Genomic DNA, 13,322 nt, shown 5'->3' with positions numbered 1-13,322 from the left:
ATGCATTACCTCTCCGTATAGTTTTACTGGATGCAGACCCAGAAACAGATGTCGAACTCATGAATCGAGCGGAGCGGGGATGGCTGCCACACACACTTGACAGCATGAGAGATATGAAGACGGTGCTGAGGAAGGTCGTTCTCTCCTCCCAAGACATCTGCAAAATAAACAAAACAAGTATATTGCAGAATAGTTTCTAGAATTGATCACACACTTCTGTAAAGTGAGCATTAAAACAACGTTTCTAGCACAAAGTTACTCAGTAATTATTGCACAAACATCATAATAGCCAGACTGTGCTTCTCTTATCGCCACCACACAGTTTTACTTTCAGCTGAGGCATTTGAATTTTAAGTATTTGAATGTGAATGTGTATCTACTCCAAAACACAAACGTTATCGTAATCATAAGGAAGAATCCTCTGTAGAGATTTATATATACATCTCAGAAAACAAAAAAACACTTGAGAGGATGACATCTGTGGTGTTTTTCCAATATGCAGATGAACTGAGGATGGAGAGAAACGTTACAGCGGTTAAAAGTCTTGACAGTAAATATGAAAGGAACATTTGCCCTTAAACCTCCACAACAGAAGAACACAGACCCTTCACGTCAACTTGGTGTGTTGGTTATCCGCTGCAAGGCTTCCCCAAAAGGTAAAGGTTTTGCGCAAATACGCCGCAAGAATACTGTAATTTGTAAACTATGCTTTCCGTATTCTCGATGACAATCAAAGACTTCCGGTGTGTCCGCTTTCACAATAAAAGCACAGTTTGTACCAAGAGTAAATCGTTTAATGACATTTGTGTACATATTTTTCCTCCTACGAGTAAAGACCATATGTACGCTTCTCGTGAACAGATACATCGACAGAACATCAGTAAATGCATCCACTGAAAAAATATCTAAGATAATTACTGATAAAGAACATTAAGTTAAATGTACTAGTTTGTTTTAATTACAAAATGAATATGGTTTGTTCGGTGATTCAGTGTGTATTTCACTACTGTACTCCCTAATTAGCATTTAAGATTTTTGTCCTAAGACATAAAGGCCTCAAGTAAGTTGACGTCATTACAAACCATACTACCCAAAAGGTATATGCAAATACGGATTAAACAAATGGTGGATTAATGAATCAGTGAGATGAAGAATGTTGGCAAAAGTTTTGGCAATCATCTGGAACACTTGATTGGCGACATTTTAAGAGTAAAACAATTAATCAGTTAGAAGTGAAAATAGCCATCAGTCGTATTTATATATGTTGAAAATGAGCTTTACCACCAACATTATAGCAGTCACATCCCTGCATTTATATTAACACGCGAGTAATAATCTGATTATATGTCTATGCATAATATATGCACTGTGATATATTATGACATATGTATTATATAACGCTTTCCCCTTTAATGCGTATACATTTTTATGATCATTCTTACATATTTTACTGAATTCACATTTGCTATGCAGGACTTTGACTTGTAACAAAGCCTGTACAGTGTTTGTGTTTTTGTCCAACTAAAGTATCTTGGTACTTACACCACTTATAATATCACTATACACAGGCCTTGCTCTTCTTGTGAGCATTTTTAGTTGACATAATAATGCCTGTGCTTGGAATGCATTGTATCCCCACTGTAGAAAACACAGCACTTATCTGCCCACATCCCAGTCTGTGGTCCCCTCCTCCCCATCTTTCTTTACCACTAATCTGCATTCCTTTGCAGTCCCTGCTATGCTTTCCACTCCAAGTGTCCCACCCATATCAAATTAACTTGGGTTCTTACACATTACTACTACTTGCGTAATATTAGGTACTTATGCGCAAGTTTTTTTTAGGGAACTGTTATTGACTTTCATCAACATAATAAATCTCTCAGCCTTTCGTCAGCCTCCACTGTCACATGAGCTTTGTTCTCAGCATCATCAGGTATTGGAAAACATCTGACCATTTGGCTCAGTCCAAATGCTGCTCACTTGGTTTGACGCCGTGGTTTGAAAACCCTTTTTTCTCTCTCTTTCTCTCTCTCATGGGATCACATTTGTTAGCGAAGGCGGGGAGGATTTCTTCCCCCTTTTTCTACAGTACTGTGCAAACATGTAGAACAAAGAAGAAAGATTTATAGAAAAGTGAGAATGAGAAAGGGTCAACAGAAGGGCAGAAACAGCAACACACACTGTTAACTCAATACATTTGCGTTGTTGACATGTGTATGAGAGCAAAATATGTAACGCATGCTCTCACACTGAACCAATCCCCTGAGCAAATGAAATGAAACCAGCCACATTTACCTCTGAATCAAAGCCACATCTTTTATTCAGTAGTGCAGCTCCAAAGATACATCAGCAACACAGTTGTCTCTTCGACGCCTCCAGACACAAATATCATATTGCATGGTTGTTGATCACTGCTGTGTAGTAGTTTATTTAATGAAACCAAGGCTTCAATCCACCCATATTCAACTGTAATAAAGATAGAGGTACACTTTATCTAGAAAGAACTTTATCAAATGTATTTATATGAGAAAGAGCATTTTTGGTAACAGATAACGAAGTTGAAAATTAATAGAACAAATCTAGTCAATTATGCTAAACACGATTATATGTATTTATAAAAAGCCTGGCCATTAAGCAAATACAAATAGGCTTCTGTACAATACTACACAATCCTAATTATCACTGTCATATTGTCCTGGATTCTAATCTAAGCGAGTATAATTTAATCTATATAAATTATAGTGTAACATACATTCTGTATAAACTAAACTTGATGGGTTACTGTGTGTCCTCTCTTGCTGGTTTGCCAGTGGGCACTAACCCGTTGTCTTTGCCACCTTGTTGGGTCTGGTTCCCACAGACAGAAAGTTTCCTCGATCGCACTGGTGCAGCGACATCTAACCCAGAACGAACAGCCGTGACCCTGTACAGCTCAAAGCCTGACCCCGAAGACTGTAACCGCGCTGCAAATGAAAGCGCACGAAAGCACTGCGAGGCACTGCGGATTCAAGCGTTCACCACATTTAAAGTATGTCACAGTGTGTTGGCGACCACATCCTCCTGTTTATTCCTGACGGCTTGCAATTAATCTCAAGAAGCTTTTGAAAGTGTAACTTCTATTGATATAGACCAGAAAAAAAAAACGCCAGCGTAAAAAAAGACAACGACCTTTGACTCACGAGTGAAGGAAAATATTCATTAAACTTCTACACAGGAATGAGTAGAATGAGACCTAACAAAAACATCAAAAGCTCTGAAATATATGTACCGGTATAAGTATTTTGGTGATAACTCATGAGTCTGCTGCCTCTTGCTTCACCTTTCTACATCAACCACTGTTTGTATTCATGTTGATAACCGATGTTTATAAAAAAAAGTTAGCATGACCTTTACAAAAAACACAGAAACTCAGTAAGAAGCAGCTGTAAAACTGTCCTCCCTGACATGTTGTAGGCATTAGGAAGCTACTTTAAATCCGTGCACATGGCAAAGTCCTAAAATCTATTACCAAAATATACCTTCAGCAGGGTGTTTATGTGCTTTCAGAAGGGAATACCACCCTCCAGTCACTGCTACTGACTGCCTTCCACATCCTCACTGCAGCTCCCGCCACTCTTTTGGCTGTTTGAGGTAAAGTCTGAATATGAGGGAACACTTCTTTAAAACCTATTTACACAAAGATCAGATGATGAAACAGAAAGTTCTTGTCAAAGCTGAGAGTTTTTTTCTTTTTTTTTTTTCTTAACTCTAACCCTGCTGTGTAAACTCTGACACGCCGAACCGTAAAGAAACACGAAATGCCATCACTGTCCCTTTAACTTCAAACCCACTATTACAGCTGTATGCAGCGGACAGTCAGAATGGAATGTGCTTTGGCTGTGGCCAGAAAACATCGGTCACTTCTTTGGGTTCTGAATTATAGTCATCAGCTTTGGCTTCACCTGTTCCACGTGCCTGCAGAAAGCAGTCACCAAAATAAAAAATAATCCTGAAAATAATCACAAATGCTCTGAAAATACACGCGCGAGGGACTTTCGCCAAGGCCACCAACGTAGTCCAACAACAGAAATCTCATCGAAACTGGCGTAACGAAATATAATCTCAAAACATTTAAAAACACCTTTAAAAAGCTACGCAAATTATTTCCATTAAACACAAATAATGCACATTTATATTTGGTCAGTTCTATAAGTATCATATATCTGTGAGAAAACACACACTTGTACCTACAGAGTAACAAAATCTCTCGTAGCAATACTGAACAGCATATGAAAATAACAAAAATATTCATTACAGCACAAAAAAAAAAAAAAAAAAAAAAGAGGCAAAATGAAATGTAACACACACAGCTGTTAACAAGCAAAGCAAACATGAGCTCAAATGGGAAATTAAGTCAGCTTTTAAAGGCCCTTCATCACAATAATCTTATATCTAGTACCGTTTATACTAAAAGTATTCCAAAAACATTAAAATGGTGTCTTTATTCATGTTTCTGTCATCTCCCTCAAGATGTGAAGCTGAGCTCTTTCAGCTGCGGATCCTTTAAAAAAGGAACAATCAATTTCAGTGTGGTTCCACTTAGAGAAGTTTAGCGGGTCTAAAGGCACAGTGTTATCAGAGGCTACAGGTCGACAACTTTACAAACACTACAACAGCTTTGATCGATGGTGATACAAGGGAAAAGATTCCTTTCCTAAAATGTAGGATGTGTAATTATGGCCGAGTCTTTCCCGAACAGGAAATGACGTGAATGCATCATAGGAGTCTCGTTTGGTTTTGTTATGACTCTTTCTGCACAAAAGCTAAACATTTTGTAGAGCAAAAGATGAAAAAAAAAAAAAGGAAAATATGGCAGGGGACGAAAGGTGGGAATGATGAAAAATTACTTCAAACTTCAACAAAAAGGAATCTTATGCAGCCGTTTAGAGATCCGTATTCTATCCTGATTGGCAGGGGAAAAATCTCGCTATAGATTGTCTCTGTTGGTGGGTTCAGGCGTAGAACTCCTTGGTCGGCGCTTTGTGATAAGCTGTTGCAGAGAGTTTGGTGTCTCCCAGGTCATAGCTTCCTTCGTCCTTCTTCTTCATGCGATAGGCGAGGAGGAGGAGGAGGAACACGGCAAAGAGGAATCCAACCACTCCACATGCTATCACAGCTGGAGAGGACAACGGAATAAAATAACTTAAAACAATATGCTCACCCCATAAGTTTTTTAGAAATAAAAGCCACTTATGAAACACAGTCAGCAGTAAAGAGAGAGAGAGAAAAAAATAAATAAAAATCTATCCTCACCTGCCAGCACCTCCGTCCTCTCCCACATGTTCTCAGAAGTCACTTCCTCGTGAGTGCCTCTGTCATGAAATTGGCTGTCTCGATCTGCAAAAACGTCCTTTTCGACTGCTTTGAGCAGGACTTCCTCTATGGGCGTCACCCCATTCCCAGTATCCAGACTTTCGTCTTCGTTGACATACTTGGTTACAGCGATGTCTGTGCTGAATTCAGCCGTAGTGGTTTCAACGAGAGGAACGTTGCTGGGGTCGGGGCTGGACATATCGAAGACACCGTTGGATGTTGGGTTTGTGTCCAGCATCTGGAAGAACACACGAAAAATACACAAAGCACTTGATAACAATGTAAAACTAAAAACAAGACATTCCCTGGTATTAAATACAGCATTGTTTAGTCCACAGAGTGGACTTTTTTTATTAAGCCTTGAAAACATGAGAAATAAACAGAACATCACATCTGTTGTTTAGGAGCCGAGTCTTAAAGGTATTCAGACTTTTCTGTGAGGATTTGGAGGAAAGGAAATGTGTTATTTTACCTCTTGACTCCTGTCCTGTGTTGTACGCGCTGCATCCTGGCTGTCTGTCACTGTGGTTGCAGTGGAGACCGCTGATGGCGGAGGTTTGGAGAATGGGGAGAGGTTGGCCCTCCTGCTCATTTCTTCTTCATCCAGGGAGCTGGGAGCTGAGATAGAGGAAACAGTCACCACCACAACCCACACGTCGCAGGGCACCTTATTTATTTTTTAAACCTTTTTTCTTGAATAGTGAGAAATAAAGAACTTCTATTTGGCCGTCTACTAAGACAAAACATTTTGAGACGAAACTACTTTTAATCGGACGGTGGCGGTAAAATGATATGCTTGCCATTCAGTTTTCTACAGAATGCGAATTGTGAGCGTACATCTTTCATCCGATTGCACTAAATGTTCAGCCAGATCTTTCATGATGTGCATACAGTACAGGTAAGTCATTCATAGAACTGGCAAGGATCATCTGACGTTTCCGAACTTCTAATAAAACCTCACCTGTTTAATGACACATCACCTCAGGACAAACACCTGGCTCACAGAGTGCTTCCGTGTCTCAATGTACAAGCACTAGCATTTGTTACTGCTCATCGGCTTACATATGTACAGGAACGGGGTTAATGTCTCATTTGTGTAATAATTATTTTCCACTATAAAACTTCCCGTTCAACGAGCAAGTAGAGGAATAATTCTAAGAAATGCCTGTGAGGAGATGTGATGGAGGACAAGAGATTTAGCTCCAAATAAGGTTCATAAGCCACGCATGTTGCATATTTTCACAAACCTTTTGAAACATCCCCCGCAGCAATTTCTATTTTCTAAAATCACGTTACAAACAAAAGAGAGTTGAAAAGGCAAGTCTATTTACACCAATATCCAGATCCGGAGCCTGACCCATCATCTGCACCATCTTCATCATCTACAGGGAGGTCACCTGATGTTTGGCCTTCAATGTACAAGTCATCCGCTGTGGTAGCGGTGGGCTGGGTTAAGACGTAGAGCTGCAAGGGAGACGAGAAAAAAAAATTAATTAAACACAGGCATCATCATTCAAGTAGAGGAGGAAAAACTAACAAAAGACAAAAAAGGAGAAGGAGAGACGAAGCCACACATAAATTCACACTTGCTGAATTCCTTCCTCTAATTGAAACCATGTGCAAGTCTCTGGCGTTCTGGAGTAAGACAATACCTCTCACAACCAATGATGTAAGCTCGCCAAATATGCTGCATGTGATGGAAACCAGTGCATCCATACTATTGTATGCACAGTAGATCAGAGCTCAATTCATGTGCGGTGGCAGTAATATGCAATACATCACAGTGCCAGTTAGCATAGATCTAAGTGTCTTTCAGCGGAGGAGGGGGAGAGATAAAGCAGCTTCAAAGAAAACACACAGACGTGCACACGCACGTGGAAAAGACTGCTGCAGCTCTGGAAAACCTCCCACTAACCAAAACACTACAGAAAGGAGTGTGATGAAGACCAAAGGCCTATTTTCTCTTCATCTAAAGCCCAGTCAGACAGCGGGTAATTCAACAAACGCCTGAGGCGAACTGGAAAACAAACAAAAAAAATGGAAGCCTGACAATGGCTGAAATTCAAAAAAAAAGAGAGGGGAAGGGAAGGATCACTCATAAGTTGGTGTAAAGACAGAGTGGAACACACACATGCAAATGGATGAATATGGCCCATTGAGACTTAAAGTATGTCTGGTATGTATACTATGCTTTCACTAACACAGGTGCTGAGAGTTAGAAAGGAGAGACTGGAGGAAGGAAGGGAGGGAGGGAGACAGAGATACTTCTGTGTGCGTTTCATAAAACAGGTGCTAAAGACAAAGAAGAAGGCGTGTAGCGAGGTGAATCATTCTGTCTTACTGCAATGAATATCTATTATTCTAGGGAAGTTAGGGTATGAACGATATCTTAAAGAAAAGAGCCTCCACTTGTCAATACCAGTTTTGGCGATCAGAATGTCAGAACTAAGTGAGCAGAGACTCAGACAAGTTTGTATATTCCTCCTGTAGTTGCTCAGTAAACATTTTTGCATTCTGTAGACTATCGGAAAGCTACGAGAACCCCTTTTGGGGCTGTATAAACTAGAAGAAACTCTGCAAAGACTTTTTCTTAGTTGAAGCTTGGCCCGAGGTTTCTGAGACTAACAATATGGTAATATATTTGGAGACAATGAGACAAGCCAGATGGGTTTAAATTGCGGGGACAGAAGTCGACAACATTTATTTCAGAAGACAGCAGAATATCATAATATCAAGCCTGACTAAAATAGCAGAAGAGTAATTCCAGCTGTCTTCAGCCAGGGATTACAAAACCAGATGCTGTGCCTGTCAAAACCAAACACACAAGCACTAATACACAAAAAGGCTGCAATTGTTAACAAAATGCATACAACACACCCACTTCCATTTAAAGACTGATACGTCTTTGATTTCAGACTCTGTAAATGAGCTGTAAGCTTAAGGGTAGCTTCAATTCACCTTCAAATACACGTGAGCAGGCTGGACTGTTTGTAGCTCTGTCAGAGAGCAGGTCAATACTGACATAAGAGCTCCTGTGAGGGCGGCAGGATTCCCTTGTAAGGACACAAGAAGTAGTCCGACTGTGACCTCAGGTGCTGCTGAATACCAATACCGTTCCCACCACGTACATTTACTTTAAACCAACACCCTGCTGTACACTAAGATGGTGCCATGTTGTAAGGTTGAAATCATGATTCTCATTTGAGAATATAGTACGACATCAATAATAAGAAATAAGGCAGATGCACATATTCAGATATGGAAAAAGAAAATCTGATAGGCCTAATTGTGTGTGTGTGGGGTCTATTTTACAAAGATGTTGCCAGTTCTTTACAAAACCCATCACAACATACCATCTACTGGATTATTCATAAAGTAGGAAATATGGTGTTTGAAAGACAGGTTATGTATCATAAACTTTAAAGCATTAAATCACTTTCTTTGTGTGTCCCCTGAGACGGAGAGAAGCTTTGCAACAGGGAAGACACGACACAGAGGTTACTAACATCTGGAAAACATACGTATGTAGCCTAACATACACACACACACACACACACACACACACACACACAGACACATAGACACGGGGCATATATAAAATGTGGTATCCTGATGCTTTGTCATAGAGAGGACGGTTTACTGGAAACAGCCGGATCAGACTGGTACAATTTAACAGATATACGATACAGAAAGTGTCTTGGAAGAGGACACTATCAAATCTACCAACCCAATATTCTAAAAAGTTAGGGAGGCTGTGTAAACGATGGGAAGACCCGCAAATCTCTAAACAACAATCCGTTTCCAATCAAACAGAAAACAAATGAGACATTTTACGATTTCATGAAATATATTATTCAATTTGATGGCAGCAACACGTCCGCAAAAAAATAAAAAATAAATAAAATTGGAATGGAGACGACAAAAGGCTGGAGGAACATGTTGTAACTAATTGGGTTAACAGGCAACAGGTCAGCAACATGATTTGGTATAGAAAGAGCCCCTTAGAGAGGCAGAGTCTCTCAGAAGTTCAGTTAACAAAAAAAAAAAAAGTGTCAAACTGTGGAGAAATGTCATGATAATGTTCCTCAACATAAAAGGTGAGGACGTGAGATATTCCATCATCTACAGTGAATAATATCAAACGATTCAGAGACCATAGTCTTTAGGCCCTGAGGTGACACGGCATTAAAAATGCTTGAGATTCTGTCATTACAAAAAATATATAAAAGTCACTGTATGGACTCAAGTAAAGAGATTGCAGAAAGCCTCGTCTGTGAACACAGTTCACTGTACCAATCACAAATGCAAGTTAAAAGCTCTATCGGCAAAGCCATATGTAAACACGATCCAGAGACAGAGAGGTTTATTTCAAATTAACTGTGGCAAAGGAGCTTGAAAATCGAAGCTTAAAAATGTTTTGGGCAATAAGGGACGCTGCATTCTCTGGAATACAGAGGAGAGGGATTATCTGGCACGTTATGGGAGCTCAGTTCCAAAGCTTGAATTTCTGATGGAATTAGGGTTGTTAAAATTAACTAATCTTTTTTTTCCGGCTTTTTTCTGGGCTGACAAATAATTTGAGCTTGAGATGGAAGTCAATGAGAGAGCACTGGGGTCAAGAGCGAGGTTGTGCAATAAAGAAAAGCACACAAAAAGAAGCTGTCATCAGCATCGAGTTGGCCAGGGCCACAGTACACAATGCTGCGTAAATGAGATATATGTTTAACAAAGGATACGAGCCACAATATGTTTGACCCCCTCAACATCAAGACATATTTTGTTATTTACCAGCTGCTGTGGCCTCTGGAATATCCGATACTGAAAGAAAGAGAATTTCTGATAGGGCTCAGCAGGTCTTCCCGATGTTTGATAAGACCGTCTTTCTCCAAACATACACATGTGACACGATATCTACTTTTGCCCGACACGTGGACAACTTTAAGAAGTCCTAACTGCTGACTCCATACTAAAGGTCGTAGCCAACACCATTTAATAACAAAGCTGTGTGCCGGTCGAAGAACTTTTGTGCTCAAATCTAGTTTCTGGCGTTTCTCACAGCAAAATGCTTTGCTTCCGTTTTTAATGACTCTTGGAGTTTAGTCGGAAACATTTGACAAGGGCAATGTGAGTCTGAAAACCAAAAAACATCAAAACAATATCAAGGATATAGTCTCAAAGCCACACAAACATGCGGTGTTCCCTTCTAACACTGAACAATGTTGTGTCTAAAGCTGATAACTGAGCGCATGAAGCTTCAGGCAGACTTAGCTGTTTAACAATTCTCCACAGCAATACACATCTATAAAAGAAAAAAGAAAGAGGTCTGTCCCAAAAGTAGTTCAGCCACCATATTTTAGTATTGTTCCTCAAAGGCACCATGAAAACATCAATAAGTGATATTGTGATGAGGTGTCACCCTCTTCCTCATACCTTGTGTGGTTGGATGGAAAACTGCGTGTATCCCACGCAGTTATGTGCTTGCCTGGACTAGCCCTGTGGGACTCACTGTGAGTCATCCATCCAGAAAATGACACAGCTACCAGCCCACAAACTGTCAGGGGCGGAAATCTTGTTTCAACATTCATCTTTCAGATGGGAGCACCATCACTGCTGACTAACCGGCAATTGTGTGGCCACCTCAGCCCCACTCGGAGAGAGAGACTGTTTAGATATACGATGCAACCCATCACGCCCAGCAATTTAGGGCAGCACTGGAAGCATGAAGCAAAAAGGAAACTAAGAAGGATGGCAAATTAGCACTTAAGCCACTAACTTCACTCCAGCAAAATAGGAAAGTGGGTGGTAGTTTTCTGACAAAAAAAACCCAAACAAACAAAGTGTACACACAATTAAGTGGTGAATTGAAACATTTATCTGTGTTTGGCTTGTGGATGTTCACATTAAAAAAAAAAACAAACAAAAAACATCCTATTCTGAATCCAAGCATGTGTGTGTTGCATTGTATCCACAGGAGATTGAATACTGTATTAGATACACAAAGCATGGAATCTTAAACAGGAAAAAAAACAGTCAAACAGTATAGAACAACTTTGAAACTCTTTCAGTTCTACTTAGCGTCTGCCTTTCCTTCGGCCAGCAAAGTCTCAGGTTTTATTTATCTCCCTTTCACAATATACAGTCCATAAATCTTAAATATTCATTTCTGGAGTGCTGGTGAAGTTCCTTGGCTCTCATTTGGGATTTTTACAGTCAATAAATCACGCAACCAGGATGTATTTTCATATTTGTGACAACGAACAGAGCCGTGCTTGAGCCTGCCATTTCCAGGTGTTTTCCCAATTCTTTAAAAGACACAGACACCAGAGAGGAGAGAGAGAGGGAGGAACTCATCTAGTTTTAAGTTAAGACAGATTTGTCAGTTCAGCCAGAGGGATGTTCAGATTCATAGCAAATTCTGGTTGAATATTAACCATTTACTGGTTCATAATTTCATTTAGCAAGTTCCCAAGCTTCAAAACGGGGCCTAAACCCTGTAAGGATGATTAATTCAGGCTACGTCTGGAAGTTTTGGTTTAAATGTCAAAGCTGTGAGCTAGAGGATGAACAGACTGGTGAACCTGACACCAAATGGACGCTTGAACTTGGCTTGAATACACAATGTATTGCCAAATACCAGCAAACCCTGTATTAGTAACTTACATCTTATGTAAGCACTATTGGTTCCGAAGAGGATAGCGGTTGATCATGCATTAAAAACAAACAAAAAAAAAAAACTGGTTGATTGTCGACATTTGTTTTATTCACATGCTCTCTGCTACTGGACCACATGGATGTGAGGGATCTACTAAAAGTGTAATGACAAATTTAACGACCAAGGACAACATGGCATTAAAGTTTGGGAAAAGACAGTTAAACACCCACCATTTTAAAATGAGAACGTTTAAGAAGAAAAACAAACAATAACACCGAACAACATAAAACGTTTCGGAGGTTTGACTTTTCCTAACGTATCCTAACGGCTCAAAAGTGACTTTGTTTGAAGTTGAAAGAAAGACAAAAAGTTGAGGGTGTCGTCTCCTAGTCTACGAGCAAAACAAAAACGCATATTAAAAGGTACTTACTTTATCACTGATGAACCCTGTCGTCAGCCCGACGAGGAACAACAACAACAGATTCCTCATCCTCACGACCAGAGGAAAAAAAAACAAGAACAACGGTAGGAAAAAAAAAAAGGGAAAGCGACGTTTAAAAAAAATATAAGAATATGTATATATAATAATGGCGTTCACTTGAATAAACAAAGTCTGAAAAGAAATAAAGAGAGAAAAAAGTTCGACTAATTACTGGTCACGCTTCCGGTGGTAATCTCGAGTACTTCGCTCAATATCGGTAGTTTCAGGCACAGCTCCTGGACTCGTTGTGACGAGAAGTTGGACTGTGGAGTATTTAGACTGGCTATGCAGCGTGGCTCCGCAATGACGTCAGCACGAAAGAAGGGGGCGTTTATTCCGCGCGCGCGCATACACAGACGCACACTGATTTTGTGAAAGGTACCAGGGAAATGATTTAATAGACGAACACCCAAAGGCCACTCTTGTACCAGATAAACATAGATATTTAAGGAGATATTTAACCGCCTTCACGTATCAATGAAAATAAGAAGTGTTGGACTGGTTGCACGAAAATATATTATGAATAAATACTAAGGACTACGAAGTGGACATTGTATTCCTTCAATTAGAAATGCTTAAATTGTTGATAAGCGTTTTTATTCAAAGCTGATTTTATTATAATGTGCTGTATTGTACTTAAGATAAGGGACCAACAGACTGTAGATAAAAGATATATGCAGTTTATGGGAGACACTAGTTATTAGCTGTAGATGGGACTCCCTCTTGTGAAGAATGACCGTTACAACAGCCAAATAAACCTCATCAACTTCAAATACAAAGCACGTTATATTACCAGCAAAACTGTACGTACCCAATTTTTTTTATTCAGTTTGACCA

The 13,322-nt window shown here is 39.8% G+C and overlaps 2 protein-coding genes across 4 annotated transcripts in view; both read right to left on the bottom strand.

The window, feature by feature from the left end:
- LOC142379834 (carboxypeptidase Q-like) overlaps positions 1-730 on the bottom strand; it is a 32,724-nt gene extending 31,994 nt beyond the window's left edge. For 2 of the 3 annotated variants that reach the window (XM_075465151.1, XM_075465149.1), the window contains exons 1-2: positions 605-730; positions 10-157 (exon numbers count right to left, since the gene is read on the bottom strand). In XM_075465151.1, coding sequence (XP_075321266.1) covers positions 10-157 — 148 coding nt within the window. In that variant the 5' untranslated portion in view covers positions 605-730. Of the gene's footprint in view, positions 1-9; positions 158-581 lie in introns of all 3 variants that reach the window. The other variant, XM_075465150.1, reaches the window with a different exon arrangement.
- Positions 731-2,290: 1,560 nt separating this feature from the next.
- LOC142379832 (syndecan-2-A-like) lies at positions 2,291-12,745 on the bottom strand. Its single transcript, XM_075465146.1, has 6 exons — positions 12,658-12,745; positions 12,435-12,495; positions 6,684-6,816; positions 5,825-5,970; positions 5,293-5,590; positions 2,291-5,155 (listed from the first exon to the last, which is right to left on the bottom strand). The coding sequence occupies exons 2-6, from the start codon at positions 12,492-12,494 to the stop codon at positions 4,992-4,994; spliced, it is 801 nt and encodes a 266-aa protein (XP_075321261.1). The 5' UTR covers position 12,495; positions 12,658-12,745; the 3' UTR covers positions 2,291-4,991.
- Between the last annotated feature and the right edge of the window lie 577 nt (positions 12,746-13,322).

This window comes from Odontesthes bonariensis, chromosome 5 (assembly GCF_027942865.1).
Source record: "Odontesthes bonariensis isolate fOdoBon6 chromosome 5, fOdoBon6.hap1, whole genome shotgun sequence".
Classification (NCBI taxonomy): Eukaryota; Metazoa; Chordata; class Actinopteri; order Atheriniformes; family Atherinopsidae; genus Odontesthes; species Odontesthes bonariensis.
The sequence above is the reverse complement of the archived record's forward strand: the minus strand, read 5'-3'. Positions and strand labels throughout refer to the sequence as shown.